The sequence below is a fragment of the Myotis brandtii genome, unplaced genomic scaffold, assembly GCF_000412655.1.
Source record: "Myotis brandtii unplaced genomic scaffold, ASM41265v1 scaffold82, whole genome shotgun sequence".
Taxonomy (NCBI): domain Eukaryota; kingdom Metazoa; phylum Chordata; class Mammalia; order Chiroptera; family Vespertilionidae; genus Myotis; species Myotis brandtii.
Genome location: NW_005371324.1, coordinates 8,461,881 through 8,481,840, shown reverse-complemented (window position 1 = coordinate 8,481,840; position 19,960 = coordinate 8,461,881). Strand labels below are relative to the sequence as shown.

General features: G+C 34.3%; 1 protein-coding gene across 2 annotated transcripts in view; it reads right to left on the bottom strand.

The window, feature by feature from the left end:
• Nucleotides 1-307: 307 nt before the first annotated feature.
• PTPRQ (protein tyrosine phosphatase, receptor type, Q) overlaps nucleotides 308-19,960 on the bottom strand; it is a 219,873-nt gene continuing 200,220 nt past the window's right edge. For both annotated transcript variants that reach the window (XM_014531678.1, XM_005884154.2), the window contains 6 exons: nucleotides 15,387-15,521; nucleotides 15,068-15,193; nucleotides 14,130-14,278; nucleotides 10,267-10,402; nucleotides 4,090-4,213; nucleotides 308-3,805 (listed from right to left, as the gene is read on the bottom strand). In XM_014531678.1, the coding sequence (XP_014387164.1) occupies nucleotides 3,768-3,805; nucleotides 4,090-4,213; nucleotides 10,267-10,402; nucleotides 14,130-14,278; nucleotides 15,068-15,193; nucleotides 15,387-15,521 (708 nt within the window). In that variant the 3' untranslated portion in view covers nucleotides 308-3,767. The remainder of the gene's footprint in view (nucleotides 3,806-4,089; nucleotides 4,214-10,266; nucleotides 10,403-14,129; nucleotides 14,279-15,067; nucleotides 15,194-15,386; nucleotides 15,522-19,960) is intronic.

The following is a 19,960-nucleotide window of genomic DNA, read 5'->3' as shown; positions in this document are numbered from 1 at the left end:
TTCAGCACTTTGAATAGGTCACTCCATTTTCTTTTGGCTTGCATTGTTTCTGAATAGAAGCCAGAATATTTTCTTTAGCTTTGTATCCCTGAGCAGGTCTCTATTGTCTTTGTTGCTATTAAAATTTTTATCTTTATCATTGACTTTCAGTAACTTGATTGTGATATGCATGTGGTCTTGGGCAGAGCAATTACCAGTAAGCTTTTACTATATTTATCTGTAATATGGGACCCTGAAGATCTTAAAGAATTTTGTAAGCATTAATCAAAATGTAAAAGTATTCTAAAAAGTTTATAGTTTACTATAATTACTTCCCAATCCAATAATACTTTGAGTGAAAACCAAAGTAATATAAGTTTGACTCTAGAATTACAATCAAAATATTGCCTTTTGTTACCTTCTATTAAGTTACAGTTTTATTTGCAGACACTAGTTCAGAATATCCTGTCAAAATGCCTGAAATGAACAATATCTTGACTTAATTTCCAATTCACATTTGATGTTATTTGGGTACAGTGTTGAGTCCAACATTTCCTTGAGAATGCTCTTAATCATTCATAAAAAAAATCAATGGTCTTACTTATCAGAATTCAATATAATTTCCATAAATTTCTCTTCAATCCCTATAGGTGAAACAGACATACAAATATAGCACTAAATATCACAAAGTACAATACAATCCTAAAATCAGATACATTATCTTACTGATATATATTATACACTGACCAGCCTGGGTAAAGATTATATTAACTTTGTAGAATTCAAAAATACTTTTTTGAAATACTTTTATATGTGAGATCTAATCTATTTCTTAGTGCGTCTTCATGAGTTGGTGGGCATAGGAGTCCGGTTCTGAATGGAAATGCTATGCACATTTATGAAGTCATGTCCGGCGAATATTACTTATCCTATGAAGGCAAGTTGGTTTGTCAAGATTATGCTTCTAAACATTGTTTCCATAATTTTGCTTTTAATATCATTTGGTTGATAATTTCAGACCATTTTGTATTCCAGGCTTCATCAAATACTTCATTATGAGTTTTCTAAATGTGCCCCATGAAAATGGATTTATCACAATAATGTCATGGACTTGTAGAACATTCTGCTGAACTTAAATCCCATTTTAAAAATCAGTGTTTGGTACCAGATTTGGAAAGTGAATCACCATCTCCTTTATGACAAGAGAAATACTTAATTAGCTTTTTTTCCCCAAGATTTCTTATACATTTCACCTATCATCCGAAAGAAGAAAACGCTGCGTTTTAAAGCAGGATGAACGTGGAGGTGATATCCACAGATGCTCGCGTCTCTGGCAAACCATTCTGAGAGGCTCCAGTTTCATTTGGTTCAGATGAAACACATGTTGCTCATTTACTGTACATGTGCTGCAATGTATTTTGACAAATCTGATCTAAAAATGTTACAGATGTTCCTCATTATTTTAATTTGAATTTAGTAGTCACCTATGTAACTTGGCTATAATCTAGCCCTTTAACAACATAATTAAGAGAAAAATTTAGCTATGGTTAATATGTATCAATTCAGTTACAGATTTGTGATATAGTTAGCGACCTATTCACACTTAACAGATGCTCTGTTACAATTTTTTTTTCTGATAATAAAGCCAAGTGTCTTTTTAAAACATGTTTTAAATAATTTCAGGTGGACATGAAATTATTCTGATCCTAATGTCTTTTAGAGAGTTACTATTCAAGGGTCTAAGATCAGGCAACAACATAACTTTAGTACTTGCTAGAAATGAAGGTTCTCAGGTCCCATCCTAGATCTACTAAAGCAGAATCTGCATTTTAACACAATCTTCAGGTGATTTGTATACACATTAAATTTTGATAAGCACTGTTTAGAGGAGGCCTTACATTAAATGTGTTTTATGCACACATATGCATATGGGTCAAACCTGATACTCTATGTTGTACACATCTCTTTTATACATATATTACAGAAAATTGACTGACTTGCAGATTGAACTGTTTATTTTCTTATTTAATACATTAAAAAGTACCCACATCAATATTTTTCACAGGCTGTTATCTGTCTTCTACAAATACAAAAAACCACATTCATAAGTACCGGCATGCCACACATTTTCAATGACCATGAAGCACACTGAAGAACTTTGAATTCCAACTGAATCTTTTAGAGTTCTCACCATATCTTATTATTTTATGTAACTTCCTATAAAATAAACTTGTTGGTTTGAACAATCATGAACTACATTTATTTATACTTCCTTGCCCTGACAAAACAGGAGGCAGGACTTCTTGCAAGATTATGGATTTAATTTCTTGGATAATAAATTCAATTTTAAAATTACTATCTATGGGTATCAGAGGAAATGATTTTATCTTAATTATTTATACTAAATTATATTGTACTTACATATAATATATTTAATTACATTATGATAATTATCAATTATATCATAAATGTGATAGAAAATCAAATTTCTATTTATAAGGATCTCTGAAATCATGCTGCAAAATATCTCAATTCCTTAAAATTCAATTTTATTGGCCATCATATTTCCTATATTTATATTCCAGCAGAAATATGCACAAGATATAATTCTTATCATGAAAGAAATAGAATAATTAACATTATTTTGTTTTATGACTCAATTGAAATCTATGACAAAATACCATATAATTCAAAACTTAATACATTGTTACTATCTAACAAAAAGGAGGCTGAAATATTTTCTTTTTAAAAAAATCTCTAATTTGCTGTTACCTGGTTGATTTTTTGTTTTCAGTTCCACCAAATATACTCCTTAATAATCAAACCCAAACTTGGGAATAAAATAAAGACCATTTCTTGTGATCTATTCAGAAGTCTCTATTGGCACCACAGGAGCACATCATTAGTTTACAAGCTTGCAACACATTACATGTTTTTATTATTGTTTTTATAGATTTCTGCTGAAGAAAACCTTCAAAATTGATAATATTGGGTTGACTAAATAGCTAATGGACAAATACTCTGAGACATTTAACCGTATATTGAAATATACAATATAGTGGTGCAGCTTGTGCCTGAACATGTACAAATGTAGATAAGCTAGAAAAGTCCTCTACAGCTTCATATGAGCAATTGCACTGTTTAATTTTTCTTGTTTCAAACTAAAGATCACAATGCAGTTTAAATAGCCCTCAGTGTCCCCGAAGAGCTACTGTGTGTTGTATAAAAGCTAAGTAATCCCTGCAGTGTCAGGGGTTACTGTTCAGCTGTTCGAGATCATGAGATGATATCTCAGCACTCATAAAACAGAGGATTCAAAACACAGGGGCATGCGTGGAAGTACAGATCATAATGACAGTCCTGGAAGTTATCCACAAGAAACGTCAACACCCTGGAGGCCAAAATAACACGACTGAATCAACATTTACAACTTTTGTTCAAGCGTAAGTCCAATATGGAGGGAAAATTCACATGGAAACATTAATGCTATTATAATAATAATTTTATTTTTGGCTTATTCCCAAAATATGAAAGACTTCAAAAACCTCTGGGATATCTTTTCTTAAACATTTTAAATGAATAATATTTATTCTGTACAAAAGAAATAACTATCCTGAATCAGCTACTTATTAGAACTATTCATAAAATGTCAATGTATTTAGCAAGGCACAGTAAGGGAAGCATAAACATTTCTTTAAGTATGCACATTTCAATTCAGAAGAATGAGGGGTAATTTTGGCCCCTGGGATTTGAAAATATCTTCTGGTTGTAATCTTTGGTCTGAATATTTACATGGTGGTTTCTTCCCATTCAAGCTCAACATCACCTATAACATAAAGTAATATGTCACAAGAGAGAACTGAAGTTAACAATTCAAAATATTTAAATGTTTCATGGCAAAAATTTAGTGCAGATGAAAAAGCTATTATCCTAACTGGGCTTAGAAATAAAAAAAAAAAAAGATAAGTGCACAGCCAAACTTCTAAAACATTTTCAATAATGTTTTTAATAATGGTTTAAAAAACATTTTCAATAATGGTTGTTATTAAGTTAATTCTCCTACTATATGTGGTAAATTAGTAAATTGGGGTACTCATTGCCTCTGTTTACCTTCCATTGCATCCAAAGAGTCCATCTTCTGAAGTGCTGAATAGTTAACAAAACAGATGGGCTGGTTATTTCCTTTACTTGATAGGAGATCCAGAATACACTGGTGTAAGAAGATATACTGTGCCTAGACATAAAAGAAAAAGTGCTTAAATAAATGGATGTGGTGAAGATATTTTTTATAATATGATATGTATTGTTACATTGAAAAGTAATATTGAATTCAACAAATGCTAAATAGCTAAATTCGAGGCTACATACAGAATTTACCTTGTATGTAAATGATTTTCTATCATCTCAAACATAAGGTTTTCCAAATTCCTGTGGCTTCTTATGGCTTCAAGTTTCTTTAAAAAAATACTTGTCGCCCTAACCGGTTTGGCTTAGTGGACAGAGCGTCGGCCTGCGGACTGAAGGGTCTCAGGTTCGATTCCGATCAAGGGCATGTACCTTGGTTGCAGGCACATCCCCAGTAGGGAGTGTTCAGGAGGCAGCTGATCGATGTTTCTCCCTCATCGATGTTTCTAACTCTCTATCCCTCTCCCTTCCTCTCTGCGAAAAATCAATAAAATATATTTAAAAAAATACTTGTCTTTGAACACCAAATGTTAATATGTTCTTTCTTGCCATGATTATAAAAAGTGACAGATTAGATTATTTAAATTTGTTTAGAAGTTTCCTTCTTCCTGTTAGGTCTAATTGAGTAATTTTTCTTATAAATAGTTTTCTTGTTGGAATGCAGATGCTAAATTTACTTTCAAATTCTGTGAGTGAGCATATCCATACACCATCAGCTCATTTAAGATATGTTTAACAATTCTTTTAATCACCTAACATTTGGCCTATTTATTGTCAAGTATCTGGTCTCTATTTTTAAATAAAAGGCAGTTGACCATTGAAATATCCAAACAATCTGGTGCTAGACAAGAACTCCTAACAGTTCATCTGAATGTTTGGGCTAAATTTATTACCATGCGAGTTCTTTAAGTTTATTCAGTATAATTCAATATTCTGTTAGCATTTTTGCGTTTGGACTTCCCCAAAGGTAGTTAAAGTTACAGTCATAGAAAATCACCTTCACTTTTACTTAGGAAATATATCTGACATTAAAGGAATATAACCATGTGCTTAAGATACATAAATATACAAATAGACAACTGCTTTAAATAGAATGTCCTCTATGTGACCATCTGAAGAGGTTATATTTATATCTATTACTACTATACTACAAAACCTGTTTGAAACCCCTTATTGAAACTGTCTTCAGAAATTGTTGGTCATTATCAGGAATATCTATTTTTTTTGTGGATTACAGAATGTTTCCCCAAACACCTCATCACCGGAATGTTAGTGCTATGAGAACAGAACTCTCCTATTCACTGCTCAATTCCCATTGCCTGTAATAGTGCCTGGCATGTCTAGTTGTATAATAAATGTTTGTAGAGTTAGTCGCATTTAATTCTCACAGCTAACCAATCTTTACCATATAAGGACAGATTTCATTTGGAAAATATCCAGAAGTCATTAGGAATAAAGTTTTGTAAGTGCAACAGATCATCAAGTTTAATAATTCAATTTTGTTAAGGAATGAAGTGTTGTTATATTATTTTATAATGAAAAGTCTACTGAAATCATTAGTAAATTACTTCTCAAGGTAATTTCAAAAGAGTATTTTCAAACATATATTACACAATGAATAACATTATTGGTAAAAATAAATTGACATTGTATTTCCTTTGAAAACAACAATCAATTAGTCTACTATATATATATTTTTAATCACATTTGAATTTGAAATGTGAAGCTTCTGACTGTTGCCATCTGATCTTCTCCACTGGAAAGCATGCTGGGTGGAAACTCAGCCAGCAGGGCAGGCTGAACTCCGTGGGGCAGTACTACATTTTCCAAGATCCCTCTGTCATGTGCATGTGTGTTATTGCCAAAGGGACAGCCAAGAGTGAACCAGAGACAGAGAAGCAGCAATCAGACTGTCAATCCCCAGAGGGAAAGTAGGGGAGGGTGGGGATAAGGGGGAGAGATCAACCAATGGGGGGGGATGAGCACACATTTGTAATACCTTAACCAATAAAGAAATTAAAGATTAAAAAAAAAAGAGTGAAATTTCAGTTTCTTGCATAGATAGTTATGTTACCTTAAGAATTAAACTTTTTGATGTTGTTTACTCATCAGAGGGATCATAAAGTATACGTGGAAAGATTTAAAGGACTTAACATATGTAAAGTGTCTGCCAAAAAACTAGGAACCCAAAATATATTAGTTTTTTTTCTTTCATGTTCTTCACATCAGTAAATCTCCAGGAGAACCAGAGCAGAAAAGAGGTTCATCCAGATTAACCCCTATTTGAACCACCAATAGCGTCTCAGGATATTATATCACGGCAGAATATTCTTTCAGAAAGTCCTTTCGAATCTCTTGGGGCTGCTGGGAACTGTTTTAGACAATGAAAGATAAAGCTCTCTCCTGGGTCTGGGCCATGCCCTTTTGGTATCTTTTTGTTCAATATTTTGCCCAGGTTCCCACTCCCCACTCCTGCTCACAGCTACTGTAATATGTGCTGACATGAGGATTCTTCATAGGAACTGGAATTACTCCCAAGTGCAATAGAAGAAAGTAAAAAACCACTCTTGTGCAAGGCAATGCTGGTTTGTAAGGCCTGGAGCCAAGGTGTGGTCATTTTCTTTCTTTTTCCCTTCCTCCCTTCCTCCCTTCCTCCCTTCCTTGCTTTCACTCCCTCCCTCCCTCCCTCTCTCCCTCCTTCCCTCCCTCCTTCTTTTCTTTTCTTTTCTTTTCTTTTCTTTTCTTTTCTTTTCTTTTCTTTTCTTTTCTTTTCTTTTCTTTTCTTTTCTTTTCTTTTCTTTTCTTTTCTTTTCTTTTCTTTTCTTTTCTTTTCTCTCTCTCTCTCTCTCTCTCTCTCTCTCTCTCTCTCTCTCTCTTTCTTTCTTTCTTCCTTTCTCACAAGGAAAAGACAGTAAGGAATAAAACCCCCAGGGAATAAAATTGGGTGACCAGCTTGGGACACAGCAGAGCCTTGTCACATTGACTGCATGCTGGGCATTGACCGCATGCTTGATGTTTTAGATACTGTCTCTTATTTAATACTGACAACAAAATCGTGAAAAAATAACATGGCTATTTTACAAAAGAAAATGATCTCAGAGGGGTTAATTACACAAGGTCCCAGAGCCAGCAATTAGCGGGGCTGGATTCTGAACTCAGTTCTCCAACTCCAAGACTCATGCTCCTTCCATTCCCCTACCCAACTGCTGCATTTTGCTCTAGCTGGTTAAACAAGCATAATGTATGAAGATTATAGCATGCATGGAGTACTGACCTGTGTGAACTTATTAACAGGCATTTTTGAACACACTATTTACAAAGTTCAGTTCTACAAATTTGTAGAGTATGGCAAAAAAATTTTCAACTTTTATTATTTGAAGATTGACTCTGGCCTCTAGAAGAATACAATATCCCCATCTGTCCCACCCTCTATTCTATTCAAGAGAGCCAACCAATCTTGGTCAATGTCAACAGAATTGATCACCAGTGAACGGGTGTGCACCCAAGCACCTGGGAAGGAAATCAGCTTTCTATTTATCCTTATTGTTAACTAAAAATATGAAAAAATTTGAAGTTTCATAATGGCTAATAGTTGGACTGATATTGGCACTCTTATAAGTCCCCTGGATAAGAATCAGATACATAATTTGCAGGGCCCAATGCAAAATGAGAAGGTGTGTTCTCTTCCTCAAAAGTTATTAAAGATTTCAAGATAGGGACAGCAAACATTAAAACAGGTGCAAGGCCCTTTTGAGCACTGGGGATCTGAGAGATGGTGCAGGTTTGCATATCTATGATGCCAACCCTGATCACAAGTCATCTTCCATTTCTGAAGTATCCTGAGAGAAGGGTAACATCATTCATTTGTTCTCTTTCAGCATATCAAGGAATGGATATGGATTACATTACTTAGTTTTACATAACCATCAGAGAATTGATGTGGCTTAAAAAGATTCCTACAAAGAGACTGTAGATATTTAGCATGCAAGCTCAGATGAATGACAAAATAATGGCAGGGGTGATATTTTTTGTACTCCTAGAGTAATCCTCTTGTGGTGAGCTAGATTACTTTTAAAAAATTAGAAATAGCCCTAACCCGTTTGGCTCAGTGGATACATTGTCAGCCTATGGAAGGGTCATGGTTCAATTCCCAGTCAGGGCATGTCTCATGCCTTGAGTTGCTGGCTCAATCCCTAGTAGGGGGCATGCAGGAGGCAGCCAATCAATGATTCTCTCATCTTTGATGTTCTATCTCTCTCTCCCTCTCCCTTCCCCTCTGAAATCAATAAAAATATATTTTAAAAAATAAAAAATCAGAAATAATTTAAAATATGCATTTTTAAATTAAGTGAAATTAGCCTGTCTTAAGTATATATTTTACATTTAAAAAATACCTAATGATAAAATGAAACCCTCACAATTAGCAAGACTTTCAAAATATTATTTATCTGTCTTATGTTTTTTATTTCATATTTTGTATATGTTTAATAATTTGCATAATTGTACAAGTACATTTTAAAACCAAATGCCTATGTATTGGAGTTGAATGCTTAAGCACTTTTTGCTGAAAGGGATGTGGAGTCCAAGAAGGTTGGATGTCTCTGGTCTAGAGCAACATCTTGCTAAGAACATTGTTTCATGACATGGCATTATAAGTCCTCAGGTCAAAAAGGGTTTAAGGATTTCACAATCATATAAGTTTAGAAAATGTTGCCCACAAAGGTTCTGCATTTGCAATTTTCAATGTGCATTAGTATAGAGGCTCTAAGAAATTCTAAGAGTCAGTTTAACTTCTTTCTCCAACTTATTTTGGTAAAGAACCTGTTTTCTTACACTTTTAAAAACTGATGCCACTCATGTTTTCTAGGGTGTACCTTGGAAAATACTGTTAGAACAGATCTTTATATTTACTGTGAGAAAATCTCTCCTTGGATAGCATACAAATTGCAATCCAAAGATACAGATAGGAACATCTTGTATATTATGACTTGGTTTGGCATTTGGCTCTGACAGTTATGAATAGTATAAACTTGGAATATCACTTAACTACTTGGAGCATCTGCTTCCCTATTTGTAAAGCAGGGCCAATAATACCTAGTCTGTTGATTATTTTTATTGGACTACAAATAAAGGATTAAATAAGTTAACACATGTAGGAATCTAGTATAGCATAACCCACCAGACACTCCATAGAGGGTTTTTAGTCTCATTACCATTATAGTATGTGATTTTTTTCTTTTTTTGTTGTTTGTTTCCCACCAGACACTCCATAGAGGGTTTTTAGTCTCATTATCATTATAGTATGTGATTTTTTTCTTTTCTTGTTGTTTGTTTCTTTCTCATCCAACAAGGGTATTTTTTCTATTGAGTTTTTTTAGAGAGAGTGGAAGGAGAGAGAGAGAGAGAGAGAAATATTAATGTGAGAGAGACACATCGATTGGTTGCCTCCAGGACAGGGGATCCAAACCTGTGTCCTTGACTGGGAATTGAACCCGAGACCTTCTGGGGCACAGGCCGATATTCTAACCACTCAGAAACTCTGACCAGAGCAGTATGTGATGTTTTTTAATGATGAAAAATCTGTATATTGTAGAAATATTTTTTACTTCCAAATCAAAATGACAAATAAAAATTCCCAGGTAATATATACTATAATAAATGTTATTGGTATTAATATGCAATAGGAATAAATATGGACAAGTGTAATACATAGAACCTCAAAAGTCAATATTTTAAACGTTTTCCCTATTATAACTAAGCATGTTTACAAAAGCGATTGATTTGATCATTTTCTAAGCTCCCTAAATTTGAGAAATGTTAAAACAAGTCAGTTTTACAAATTATTTTCTACATGCCTGTAAGTATAAACAAGTTATGATGAGCAGTCAACTAACATTGTTGAAGGATGATTGTGGCAATTGGGCTTCAGTTCTCCTATAATCTCCATCTGCTGCCCTCCCCCAAGGATGTTTATGATGTAGGAAGAGAGAGTGTCTGCTATGCAAAGACAGTTCCAAGTCCATGTCCAACCACATTGCTGCCACTAAGTTCCTCCCTTGTAGAAATTCTAGAGCTGACACCTCACGCACTTTTGGGTCTTACCAGGTTCTGTACCATGCACATTCTTTCACTTCTCAGTTCAGCTACTAGTCCATATATATCCACAAAATCATGATCATTTATATGCTGTGTTAAGTGGTCCAGAGCAATAAAAACTCCAGTTCTTCCAACTCCAGCACTGCAGCAAGAGTGAAATTACATAAAAATTATTCAGTAAAAAGTGGTTCATGCGTATGGTGATGAAAAAAATAAGTTATGATAGTAATACATTCTAAACAGTTTTTTTTTATTTGAAGGTAGATATTTTGGGAGTTTCTTTGGATTGATATTGTTACCAAGAGTGTTTAGATAGGGCAAGATGATTATTATTAATACCAAATATTTGAGTTATTTTTTTTAAAGGAACACTCCTTCTCCTTTCATAGTATTTTATAGGTTGTAGTTGGAGAAGTATGCAAAATATTTTGAAAAATTGTTGAAAATTCTTAACACCCCAAACTCTGTATTAAACATATTTTGGGTTACCAATAGAAACATTCAGCCATATAGCATTTCCTCTGTATGATACTGAAACAATTTTTTTCCTGTAGAATTTTATTTACTTCCTATGAATAATAAAAATGAGAAGCTATTTCCTTTTAAAAATTAATTTAATACCCAAGACAGGTATGTGCTCCATAGAAACTATTATGTGATATACCTGCGAAGATTTATTCAGAAACTCCCATTATAAAGACAATGGGTATTTAAATAGTTAATATTTGCAGTAAATATTAAAAATGAAAAAGACATTTTAAAGGCTACCTAGTCTTATAAATGTAACTTTAAACAACATGAAACTGCCATTTTTATAGGTAAGAAAAAGTCAATTTACTGTGATTTGACCTAAGAAATAGGAGCATTACAACATAAATCTGACACATATAAATATACATAATATTTTTAACAAAGTAGTATATAGTATAAATGACACAACAGTTTGCTTCTAAATATAGTGATTTATTTACCCTGCCTGAGTAGGGTAATCAATCATTGCATCATTCAATATATTTTGAGTGTCAGACACTGTCCTAGGCATCTGGGGTGTAACAGTGAAAAATACAAAGTTCCTCACATATAAAGCTTGTACTCTAGAGGACAGATTATAGTGTTACACAAACAGGCATGCATAGTATGTACAGGCAATAATAGGTGTTATGATGATACATAAATCAGGTTAAAGAGATGGAGGGTGATAGGGTAGGATAGGGTCATCAGAGAAAGCTTCTCTGATAACGTAACATTTGAAAAGAAACGTGGATAAGGTTAGGGAGGGCACCATGTGGGTATATGGGAGAGGAGCATGGCAGCTGGAGGGAGTGGAAGAACAGATCTGAATGGCAGAATGGTCTATGTGTTCAAAGAAGAGCAAGGAGATCATGGCTAGGAGAGCGGAGTGGAGAGGTGATGGGCCGGGTCAGAGCCAGCTGTAGGCTGGTATGTGGAATGTGAGAGGAAGAGGGGAGTCAAGGGTGCGTCCAGAGTTTCTGGACCAAGCAGAGTGGACTTACTGTTTTCAAAGTTGGGAAGGAGGAGAAGGAGTGAGATTGGAAATTGAATCAAGTGTTCAGTTTTGGACATATTTAATTTTCAGAATTTTGTGGTCATTCACGATGTCATATTGAACTGAAAGTTGAGGTAAGAAGTCAGAGTTGGAGATAATAACTTAGTAGGTTTAACATATTTAAAAATGATTATTAACATAATCCTACTTTTCTGTGATCTCTTTTATTTATTTAAATCATAAAAGAGAAGACTCTACTGTTTTTGAGGCTTCAAGAGAGGAGGTGCTTTCCTTTTCCAATGGACTTAGTGCCAGTGGCTGTGTATATGGAAGATACAGAGAAGGTGAGGCAACTTTCCATTAAAGATTTTAATCATTAATGATGCCAGTTTAAAATAAATCACTACATTTAGAAGTAAACTGTTATGTCATTTATACTATATACTACTTTGTTAAAAATATTATGTATATGAAGGGAGAATATAATTGGTAAGGTAAGAATGAGACTTTCATATCTTGTTCTATATGCTTTTTAAATATAAACATTGTTCAGATATTTTATCAAGAGAAAGCATTAATGTAATAAACAAATTTATAAAAATAGGACATATTAAGAGAATTACATACAAAAAAGATGACTTGGAACTACAATCTTCAGACATTATCATTAATGAATGAATGTTCATTTGTGTTTTAAGCTAAAATAATATTTTAAAATTGGAAAAAAGAGCAAACATTTATGTATTACACTTATAATTTGTTTTTATTTTTTTAATTTTTTAAAAGAGAAGTATTTTATTTTTAAAATATATTTTTATTGATTTCAGAGAGGAAGGCAGAGGGAGAGAGAGAGAGAAACATCAATGATGAGAGAGAATCATTGATTGGCTGCCTCCTGCGTGCCCCATACTGGGGATTGAGCCCACAACCTGGGCATGTGCCCTTGACCGGAATCGAACCCGGAACCCTTCAGTCTGGAGGCCAACACTCTATCCACTGTGCCAAACCAACGAGGGCTCTCTTATAATTTAAAATCCAGAATATTCCTGGAAAAAGTTGATCATTTAAATTACAGATTGAGTTTTTTCCTCTAAAAAAAGTAAAAAACTGGATGAATTGATATTTTCTTATTTAACTACACTAATTATAATATATACCCATTTGAAAAATTACTAATAAACTAAATGTTAGAATTATTATGATTAATAATAAACTTATTGATTATTATAATAACAAACTTTAAAATTATTATAATAGCCAACTTATTAATTATTATGATTAATTAATGTATCCAAAATATATTGCTAAGTAAAATGTTTTATTGTGGTAAATGATACACAACATAAAATTTACCATTTTAACCATTTTGCAGTGCATAATTCAGTGCCGTTAAGCACACTGACACTGTTGTGCAATCATTACCACTGTCCACTTTCAGAAATTTTTCATCACCCCAAACAAAAGCTCTGTACCCATTAAACAGTAACTCCTCATATCTCTCTCCCCCCAAGTCCCTGGTAACTATCATTCTTTCTGTCTATATTAATTTAGCTATTCTAGGTATCTTATGTAAGTGGAATCATAAAACAGTATATCATCCACTTTTTCTCTAATCTCCAAACTCCAATTGTTGAAGACACTCAAGTTGAAATTGATTTAGATATATCATGTTAGAAAACAAAAATTGTACCAATCTGTCCAGAAACATTCTGAATACTAAATAACCTTAAGTTTTATTTCTAAGAGTATTAAATACTAATATAAATAATGAAGGGGAAAAAATCTCAATTTATACTAATATTCATTAACCATGTTCAGAGGTTCAGGTCAAAGGAAAACATTTGAATAGCTAAAACTTTGTAGAAATTTGGAATTATACTTGGGTTGGTCACTTAAATTGATCTTCAATTTCTTTTAATTGTCCTCTGTAATATCCATCTAGAAATTTGCTTTTACAAGAAATGTTTAAATTACAATAGTATACTAATATCTGTTGAAAAGATAAGGTGTTTATTCATAAGATCTTACACATACACACAAACACACATACATTAATGATGGGCTATCATTTTTAATTTTTAAAAGGCCTATAAAGGTAAAATCCAGGCAAGAATTCAGGAAAAGTTCTATGCTGGTATATATGTCTTCTAGACATATTTTATTTCTGCCATGTGAACTTTTATAAAGCCACATCTTTATTTATTATAGCCAGTAAAATATCTGAAAAGTAAAAGCTGGAATGAATCTACATTAACTTCTGCCAGAAAAATAATCAATGGTATCATGATAATGAAAGACCACATTGAGTTTAAAGACTACTTTTAGTGTCTCATATAAGGTTCTAATAATGTATCTTTCTTACCTGCAGTGAACAATCATAGGTGTGGTGTCATGTGCTCGACTTGCTCGAACCAACTTCACAAAGTGAATTAGTGGGGTACTGTTTTCAGGAACCCCATGCTCAGGCCAAGCAGTAAAGTTACACTGTCGGACAGTCATGCAATCCCCATGCTAAACAAAGTGACAGATTTAAGAAGCATGACACAATCATTTAAGTACATAATGAAGGCTGAGAGAGCTGATGTCTTTTGAAAGTGATCTTTTAAAAATGACTGTTTACCAAACAGAAAAACTGTGTTTTTATTTTTCCTGTAAGAAAGGTCTTTTACTGCTTCTCCCATAAAAAAAAAAATTGCCTTTAGTATGAATAAAAACAATAAGAAAGCCTGCAAAGAGATGATAACATATTGATATTCAAATGTAGTATAACTTTCTGTAGCATTGTAAAAGTAGATGTTGAAACAATTTTTGACCCCAAACTTACATAAACACTTTCATCAATTATTCAGAATATAGATATTGGGTGTCTGATAATGTCAGAAAGTACAAAGATCCTTATATTATTCTCTGTGTATACAGACACTTCTATAGACTAATAAAGAGAGATCCCACACTCACACATCTGTACTGAATGTAGATAGAGATGAGTGATTTGGGAAATTTTTGGTTTAAATAAAATATTAAACCTCGTAATCTAGTTGTTTCTTCCTTTCCCCCCCTTGTCTACCTAAGAATTTGATGCTAACTGGTTAATATAAACTTTAACCATGTGATTTGGAATTCAGACACAGTGACATAGATATTGAAGTTAGATGACAATTCAAAACTTCTGTTTGAGACACAATGGGAAAGCATTGTTGACTCTACAGGTATCATTGCAAGGCATAGTTCTAAGAATTCATTTTGCAAATTTAGAGCATTCATATTTGCTATCATGTTCCTGCCCCCGCCATTTTTTACCCTTTCAATTTTCAGATCCCTGATGGTCCAATCTATTTGAACATCCTCCATTAGCTTTGTAATCACTATATCTCCAAACACCGTAACTGGTTTGTTGTCCTCTGGCCAATACTGATGGCATCTGATCTGTATTCAGAGAAAATCACCAGTCAGAAGAACCACTGTTATATGGATATGTATCACAGTTATTGCTACTTAGTTAAAATTGCCTTATAGATATCCAAGTCATTGATGATTTGCAGTATTAGCTGAAATTGTCACACATACATTAACACAATTGTAAAATAATATTTTGTGAAAAGATTTTAAAAAAACTTACCCGCCCTTTTTCAAAACACTGTGTTAGCATTACCAATGTTTTTGCTCTGGTTTCCCAAACCATTCTCCAAAAATCCCCAACTGTTCCTGGTAATGGACCTTGAGTAGCAATAAATTCATTTGGACATAAGTAACCCTAGAAGGACACAAATACAACATCGCATCAGCATTTACCTATATATGTATATGTGTGTATATATATGTAAATAGATAATAGGGTTTCTTTTGTTTGTTTTTTATTACATATGTCTCCTTTTTCCCCCATTGACCTCTCCCTGGCCACTCCCACTCCCAGAACATGCCCTCATCCCCTACTGTCTGTGTCCATTGGTTATACTTATATGCATGCATACAAGTCCTTTGGTTGATCTCTTAACCCCCTACCTCCCCAGCCTTCCCTCTGAGGTTTGATGGTCTGTTCGATGCTTCTCTGTCTCTGAATCTGTTTTTGTTCATCAGTTTATATTGTTCATTGTATTCCACAATGAGTGAGATCATGTGGTATTTATCTTGCTCTGACTGGCTTATTTTACTTAGCATAATTCTCTCCAGGTCCATCCATGCTTTTGCAAATGATAAGAACTCCTTCTTTTTTACAGCAGCATAGTATTCCATCGTGTAGATGTACCACAGTTTTTTAATACACTCATCTACTGATGGGCACTTAGGCTGTTTCCAAATCTTAGCTATTGTGAATTGTGTTATGAACATAGGGATGCATATATCCGTTTGATTGGTATTTCTGATTTCTTGGGATATATTCCTAGAAGTGGGATTACTAAGTCAAATGGGAGTTCCATTTTTAATTTTTTGAGGAAACTCCATACTGTTTTCCACAGTGGCTGCACCAGTCTGCATTAGTTATTGAGCAGTATATGAAAAATATACTAGTTGTAAAATAGTTTAATATTTTAAAATATTGTACAGTTTGAATGCTAGATAATATTAGATACTCAAAATGTCCAACACCTAATTTTAATCTCACAATGTGATATATTAAAAAAACTAACTGTTCTTGAAATTTATTTCTAACTTTTCAATAAAACATGGACTACATAAAAAAGAAACAGCAATAACGTTGACCTTAATCAAATGCTTACTTTATGCCAGAAAATATACTAAGCAATTTTTTAGTAAATATTTTAATTAACTTATTTCTTCCAAAACCCTTGTGAATAAGTACTATTATTATCCTCATTTTATAAATGATGATACTGAAGCTTAGAAATGTGAATTTGCTCAAGGTCTCACAGTTGGTGTGAGTCCAGAGCCAGTACGCTTACCCACTCCACTGTTTCTGTCATATATTCATGGGCTTTACAGAAATTTTCATTCTCTTCCTCTAAGAAATTACTTATCTACTTAAACTGTGGTGTTAGTGTTTATTCTCTAGAGCTCAGAACCAAGAGTAATGTTGGTTACAGATACAGAGAACAGGCTGATGGTTGCCAGAGGGAAGGCAGTTTGGAGGACTGGATGAAAAAGGTGATGGGATTGAGAAGTACAGATTAGTAGTTACAAAATAGTTATGGGGATGTAAAGTATGGCATAGGAAATATAGCTAATAATGTTGTAATAACTATGTATGGTGCCAGGTGGGTACTGGGAATATCAGGTGGAACCCATAAAGATATGGTTGTTTAACCACTGTGCTGTACACCTGACACTAATACAAAATAATATTGCATATAAATTGCAATGGAAAAAAATAGAAAATAAATAAAAATGAAGGAAAGAAAAGAGTAATGTGGGTAATATGTTTTATTTAGTAGCTAATACAAGACCACAGAATTTTGTAAAATATATTTTTTATTGATTTCATAGAGTAAGAAAGAGGGAGAGAGAGACATAGGAACATTATGATGTGAGAGAATCATTGATTGGCAGCCTCCTGCATACCCTATACTGGGGATTGAGCCAGAAATCTAGGCATGTGCCTTGACCAGGAATCAAACCATGACCTCCTGGTTCACAGGTTGGCGCTTAACCACTAAGCCATGCTGGCTGGACATATGACCAGAGATTTGCTTCAACTTTATTTTGACAGCTCTTCTACATTTTATCAAATTATGCTAAACCCCGGTCCATTCACCTGGAATGTAGGCATGCAACTTGTGCCATATCTGTGGATTTTTCTTACAAAGGTACTATGTAAATAAAAAGGTAATAATGGAGTCATATCTATTCCAAACATCAAAATATTTAAAGAAATGGGAATAAAATAAAAAATTTATTTTTAAATTGGAATTATCTTAGTAGTCAGAGAATAAAGTATTATATGAGAATAATACAGATTTTTAATTTCAAGTAATTTATTTTACCTGAAAGAATAATGCGGCACTTTAGGTGATTTCCCTAAATCTCACTGCTAGCCATTGACAGTCTCTGGGTAAAACTCTGAGTCTCTTAAATACATTAATTGTTAAAGCATTTCTGTTTTTCATGTCTCAGTTGAAGTAAACATGACTGTTCAATTATTTTACATTTTAAGAGTTTGGAGTTATTTTTAAGATTGAAAAAGCAATATATATTTAGTATACAATGTTTGGAAAACTCAGAAAAGTATATATAATAGAATGAGGAATTCACCTACAATCCCATTATCCAGAATAAAAAAACCACTAATGTTTTCATCAATTTATTCACAGTTTTTTAAATATGCACATTCCTGCATTCAAATAATATTGATGAATGCCTACTATGTGCTAGGCACTATTCTAGGAGCTGACAATTCATCACTGACAAAAGACACTAAAATTCCTAACCTCATTTATCTTGTATTCTAGTTAGGGGAAATAGACATTAAGCCTAATAATAAGTTTACTAAATAGCAAGATACATAGAAGTTTTAATAGTGATCCATGCTATGAGCTTTTGGAAAATAGGGTGTTCAGAAAACACTCAATGGTAACAGCTTAGAAGAGACTTAAAGAAGAAAGAGAGTAAGCCCTATGTTACTGGGGTGGGAGGAAGTGTTCCACATAGAAAAAAAGTCAAGTGTAACAATATTAAAGGAGAGATGTGTCTGTATTTTTCTATGAACAGCAAGTGGCTGGAGTGGAGTTCATGAGGGGGGAAAGTATTAGATGATGGCATCAGAAAGAACAGGGGATGGAGGATGAGGATGTTTTTAGGTCCTTTGTTTTTTACTATGAATGATACAGAAAGCAGTTGAAAATTTATAAACATACAGAGTGTATGGTTTAACAGTTTCACTCTGGTTTCTGTAAGAAGACTAGCCTATAGGGGGTTAAAGGTGGAAAGAGAAAGAATAGTTAGAAGGTTATTACAACAAACAAACCAAAGGGGTAGCTGAGTGATAGCAATGGGGATGGTGAGAAGTGATGAGATCTGGATATATCTTGAAGACAGAGCTGGCAGAATTTGTGTGATTGGATGTTGGGTATAAGAAAAATAGAGGAATCAATAATAATTCAAAAGGAAGATGGGGAAGACTTCAGGATGAGCAGATTTGAAGGGAAAATTAGGAGTTCATTATGAACATATTAAACTGGAAACTCCTAGCAGATATTCAAGTGGAAATGTAATGAAGGCAATTGGGTATAAGAGTTTGGAATTGAGGAAGAAGTTTAAGCTAAAATATGCATACATTTGAAAGTAATCAGCATATAGATCTTACATAAAATCATGAGAATGGAAATTACCATGGAAATGAGTTTGGAAAGGAACTAAATTCAAAGATTGGGCTGTAGATAATTTCAATGTTTGGTAGTTGAGGAGATAAGAGAGAACCAATGAGACTGAGATAAAAGAATCAATAAGCTGTAGATGGGATATTGAGAAAACAGTGTTTGTAAGCCAAAGGAAGAAGGTATTTCAATGGTGGGTATAATTAATTATAATTGACCAAGTTATAAAATACTAGAGGCTTGGTGCATGAAAATTGGTGCACTGGGGTGGGGGGGAAGTTGCCTCAGCCTGGCCTGCACCCTCTTGCAGTCCGGGAGCCCTCAGGGGATGTCCAACTGTGGCTTACCACTGCTGTGGACATCCTTAGCTCTCCCGCCACCACTGCTGTGCTTGCCAGCCTTCAGCCTGGCTTGTGGCTGAGCAGCACTCCCCTTGTGGGAGCTCATTGACCACCAGGGGGCAGCTCTCCCCCCCCATCACGCCACTGCTGCCACTGGTCACCACCCCCCGCCCCATTGCCATTCCCTTTCTCTGCCCACTGGCATCCACCTTGGCTGGCCTGGCACCGCCTGCTCGCCGGCCCCACCCCTGGTTGTTCTGCCGTTCAGTCGATTTGCATGTTAGACTTTTATTATATAAAATTTCTCCTAGTCATTTGCATTTCACTTTTTCAAGAACTCAATGTCCTTAAGTATTTTAATACTAGAGGCCCAGTGCATGAAATTCGTGCATGGGGAGGGGGGCCTCAGCCCAGCCTGCACCCTCTCCAATCCAGGACCCCTCAGAGGATGTCTGATGGGGCTTAAACCGGCAGTCAAACATCCGGCAGTCGGACATCCTTTTCACAACCCTGGACTTCTGGCTCCTAATCGCTCACCTGCCTGTCTGTCTGGTCGCCCCTAACTGCCCCCCCCCCTTCCTGAT